Source organism: Nicotiana tomentosiformis, chromosome 5, assembly GCF_000390325.3.
Source record: "Nicotiana tomentosiformis chromosome 5, ASM39032v3, whole genome shotgun sequence".
Lineage (NCBI taxonomy): Eukaryota > Viridiplantae > Streptophyta > Magnoliopsida > Solanales > Solanaceae > Nicotiana > Nicotiana tomentosiformis.
The window spans coordinates 56,485,404-56,490,413 of NC_090816.1; the positions used below are offsets into that span (position 1 = coordinate 56,485,404).

Consider the following 5,010-nt stretch of genomic DNA (forward strand, 5'->3'; position numbering starts at 1 on the left):
GACAAATAATAGAAACAACATTATCATAATATCAATGAAAGCCTTAGTCAATGTCAAATAACAATTTAGGATCAAGACAATGTTCAAATTAATTTCCATATCTCACATTGGGAAATTGTTTGTATCGATGTACCATTGTCCACAATACCATTATTCACAATACCATTATTGACAATACAATTATTCACAAAACCGGTACGACCGTACTCTTAGCACGGACTCCGATCATGACCCGATCGGCTAGGCTATCTCATTAGAGACATCAACGAAATAGGGTCGGGTTTTAAAAACCCAAAAATGAAGCTCCGAAATGGTTCTGCAGTCGCATATGCGACCGCATATCGGTCGCATACTTGCTGACAAAAATGATAAAAAAATCTGCCTGTGTATGCGGTCACTATGCGGTCCGTATAACTGTTATACGGTCACATAGTCGACCGCATAGCTGCTTCCAGAATGGCTGTATCCTGCTCACTTTTGCGGCCATTATGCGGTCGCATAATGGACCGCATGAACGCACTTTCCCGCCAAAATATTTTCTTTACTTTCCCGTGCATTGTTCAACCCAAAAAGTCCGGCACCACGAAACATTATTTTCTTTGTAAATTTTATCGGTCTTTACACTTAAATACTTCGAAATTTTCCGGTGTGTTACATTCACCCTCGCTTAGGATCATTTGTCCTCGAATGAGGGTAAAAATCTTTCATTAGCATCTTATGCAAATTAGTTTGTTTTATACCACAAACTAGCAGCCACAAATTTGACTAACTCCCTAAATTTCCAAAACTTTCGTCAGAGTTTCCTTTGTAATTAGGCCTATCCACCTGTGAGAGAGCCCTAGAAACACTTCCTAACAGCATATACATAATCCAACGACGTAACATAATACGAAACAACACCAATTGTGGCCTCAAAGGCAATATATTTCCAGAACGGAACACCCTCAACATCAAATGTACAAATGATACATAATTCATAGAAAGTAAGTCTTATAATTTTCCTAGATCACAACTTTATAAATACATGGTCATTCAAACAAATAAGGATACTTTTTGTTCATTTCTTTCTCGGCCTCCCAAGTAGCCTCTTCAACATGTTGGTTTCGCCACAACACTTTTACGAAGGTAATTTCTTTATTTCTCAATTTTCGGACTTGGCGATCAATAATAAAAACCGGAATATATTCATAAGTCAATTTCTCATTTACCTCAATAGTCTCAACCGGAACAATGAGTGTCAGATCTCCAACTACTTTCTTCATCATAGACACATGAAACACCGAGTGTACTAATGACATCTCAGGTGGTAGCTCAAGCTTGTACGACACCTCACCGATCCATGAAAATGGTAATGCTTTTGTACTGTCTGACATACCTCGGACTCAATTTCCCTTTCTTACCAAATCGCATTACCCCTTTCATGGGGGAAATTTTCAAGATTATCAAATCATCTTCTCTAAACTCCAAATCCCTACGACGAACATCCGAATAGGAATTCTGATGACTCTAAGTAGTCTTTAACCGCTCCTTAATGATTTTAACTTTTTTCATAGCCTAATGCATGAGGTCTGGCTCTATCAACTCTGCTTGCCTAATTTCGAACCACCCAATGGGATATCTACATCACCTACCATATAAAGCCTCGAACGGTGCCCTTTGAATGCTAGCATGATAGCTATTATTGTATGCAAATCCTATGAGTGGTAAATGATCATCCCAGCTACCTTTGAAGTCAAGAACACAAGCTCGCAACATATCCTCAAGCGTCCGAATAGTCCTCTCTGCCTCCCTGTAAGTCGGCAGGTGAAAGGTTGTACTACGATTTACATGAGTACCCAAACCTTGCTTAATCTTCTTCCAAATATTAGCCGTGAATTGTACCCCCCGATCTGGGATAATAGAAACTGCATTGCCATGCAACCTGACTATTTCCTTGACATATAACTGAGCATATTGTTCTGCTGTCTTGGTAGCCTTAACAGGTAAGAAATGTGCTAATTTCGTGAGTCAGTCCACAATTACCCAAATCGAGTGAAACTTGCGAGGAGTGCAAGGTAGTCCTACTACAAAGCCTATATTGATCATCTCCCATTTCCATATTGGAGTTTCTATGTTCTATGCTAACCCACCGGGCATTTGGTGTTCGGCCTTCACTTGCTGACAATTTGGAAATCTTGCCACAAAGTCCGCCGCATTCCTCTTCATATTATTCCACCAATAGTCTTCCTTAAGATCATGATACATTTTTGTAGAACCTGGGTGCACAGAATATCTAGAAGTGTGAGCTTCAGTCAAAATTCTTTCACGGAGACCATCCACATTTGGAACACATAGTCGCCCTTGGTACCTTAGTGTACCATCATCCATTCCAAGAGAAAAGGCCATGGTCTTATGATTATAAATTCCCTCTTTCAATTGCACCAACATTGGATCATTGTATTGGTTCTCTTTAACTTCCACAACAAGTGATGATTCGGCCCTATTCTGCACAATTACCCCTCCTTCACTAGAGTCCGTAAGACGAACTCCCAAACTAGCCAATCGATGAACTTCCTTGGCCAATGGCCTTTGGTATGCCTCCAAGTGTGCTAAACTACCCATAGATTTCCCCGGATGGTATAAAATATTAATGTCATAATCCTTCAGTAATTCAAGCCATCTTCTCTACCCCAGATTCAATCCTTCTGTTTGAAAATATGTTGAAGGCTCTCATGGTCCGTTAATATATCCACATGGACCCCATATAAATAATGATGCCAAATTTTCAATAAAAATACCACTGCTGCAAGTTCTAAATCATGTGTTGGATAGTTCTTTTCATGATTCTTGCATTGCCTAGCAGTATAAGCTATCACCTTCCCATGTTGCATTAATACACACCCAAGCCCGATTCTTGAAGCATCACAATATACCACAAATCCATTTATACCCTCTGTTAGAGTCAACATCGGTGTCGTAGTCAATCTTGCTTTCAATTCATGGGAACTCTTTTCACAAGAATCTGACCATTGGAACTTAATTGCCTTCTGCTTCAATTTAGTCAATGGAGAGGCAAGAGTAGAAAACCCCTCCACGAACATTCTGTAATATCCAGCTAAGCCTAAGAAACTGCGAATCTCTGTTGGAGTTGTAGGCCTCGGCCAATTCTTCACAGCTACAATTTTCTTAGGATCAACCTTAATTCCTTCATTGGAGACAACATGACCCAAGAATATGACCGACTCGAGCCAAAATTCACATTTTGAAAACTTTGCATATAATTTGTGATGATGCAGGGTTTGCAGAACTACCCTGAGATGGTGGGGTGACTTCGTGAATATACAACAATATTGTCAATGAACACTATCAAAAAGGAGTCGAGGAATGGCTTAAAAACGCGATTCATAAGATCCATGAAGGTTGCTGGGGCATTTGTTAGCCGAAAAGACATCACCAGAAATTCAAAATGCCCATACCGGGTCCTAAAAGTTGTTTTCGGAATATCCTGCTCCCTGATCTTCAATTGGTGATACCCGGATCTTAAATCAATTTTGGAGAGGTACCTAGCACCTTTCAATTGGTCAAACAAGTCACCTATCCTTGGCAGTGGGTACTTATTTTTGATTGTTACCTTACTAAGCTGCCGATAGTCAATACACATTCTGAGTGACCCTTCTTTCTTTCTTACAAAAAGGACCGGTGCGCCCCAAGGCGACACACTCGGCCGAATGAAACCCTTTTCTAACAAATCTCTGAATTGTTCCTTTAGCTCCTTCAATTCTGCCTGTGCCATTCTGTAGGGTGGAATAGATATAGGATGTGTGTCTGGCATCACATCAATCCCAAAATCAATCTCTCTGTCTGGTGGGATCCTAGGGAGTTCATCCGAAAAGACTCCTGGAAATTCATTCACAACAGGCACAGACTCAAGTGTAGGTGCCTCAGCATCGGTGTCCGTAACCCGAACCAAATGGTAAATACATCCCTTGTTGATCATCTTTGTGGCCTTAAGGTAAGAAACAAAACCTACCCTTCGGCACTACATCATCACCCTTCCACTTAATAACTAGCTCACTTGGAAATTCAAACCTAACAGTCCTGGTTCGGCAATCAAGCTTGGCAAAACATGAATAAAGCCAATCCATCCCCATTGTCACATCAAAATCGACCATTCTCAATTCAATAAGATCGGCCACAGTGTTCCGACCACGCAACATGACAACACAATCCCTATAAACCCGCGCGGCCAAAATAGACTCACCAACCGGAGTAGATACAGAGAACGACTTATAAAGCTGTTCTGGTTCTATCCAAAATTCCATAGCAACATAAGGTGTGACATATGACAAAGTGAAACCGGGATTAATAAGAGGATATACATCATGAGATTGGATAGTGAATATACCTGTGACAGCATCTAGAGAAGCCTCTGAATTCTCGAGACCCCTCATAGCATAGAAATGTCCGGATCCTCCCGAACTCTGTGCTACACCCCTAGCTGCACCACACCCTGCGTGTGTTGGAGTGCCTCCAGCTGGAGGAGGTGCTGCGCATGTAGTAGCTGCAGAATTGGCTTGTTGTGCCATGCCCCTGCTCGCACCCTGGTGAGACGAATGACAATCCCTCTGAATGTGACCTCTAAATCCGCATCCATAGCATATGGGTAAGTCCATGTAGAATATTCCTAGGTGCATCTTTCCATAACGAGGACATGGTGGCCTCATCTACTACTTGAATTGACCACCATGAGGACCCTGCTGATATGAGCCCCTGTTGCCCTGACTGGGCCTGAAACGTCTTCACTGTTGCTGCTGACTAGGCCCTGATGGCGGTGCACTAGCTGAAGACTGAGAAAAGGACTGTAATGGCCCTGACGATCCTCCTCTGAATGTTGACATGCCACCACCCGAAGAACCACCAAAGTTTCCCGTAGACCGGGCCTTATTACTACCCTCTCGCTCCATTCTGTTCCTTAATATGCGGGTCTCTGTGGCGTGAGTGAATGCCACCATCTTTCCATAGTTCATATCA

At 42.0% G+C, this 5,010-nt stretch overlaps 1 protein-coding gene across 1 annotated transcript; it reads right to left on the minus strand.

Moving 5' to 3' along the window:
- Window positions 1-3,986: 3,986 nt before the first annotated feature.
- On the minus strand, window positions 3,987-4,565 carry LOC138892396 (uncharacterized). Its single transcript, XM_070176107.1, has one exon. The coding sequence runs from the start codon at window positions 4,563-4,565 to the stop codon at window positions 3,987-3,989; it is 579 nt and encodes a 192-aa protein (XP_070032208.1).
- Window positions 4,566-5,010: the final 445 nt, after the last annotated feature.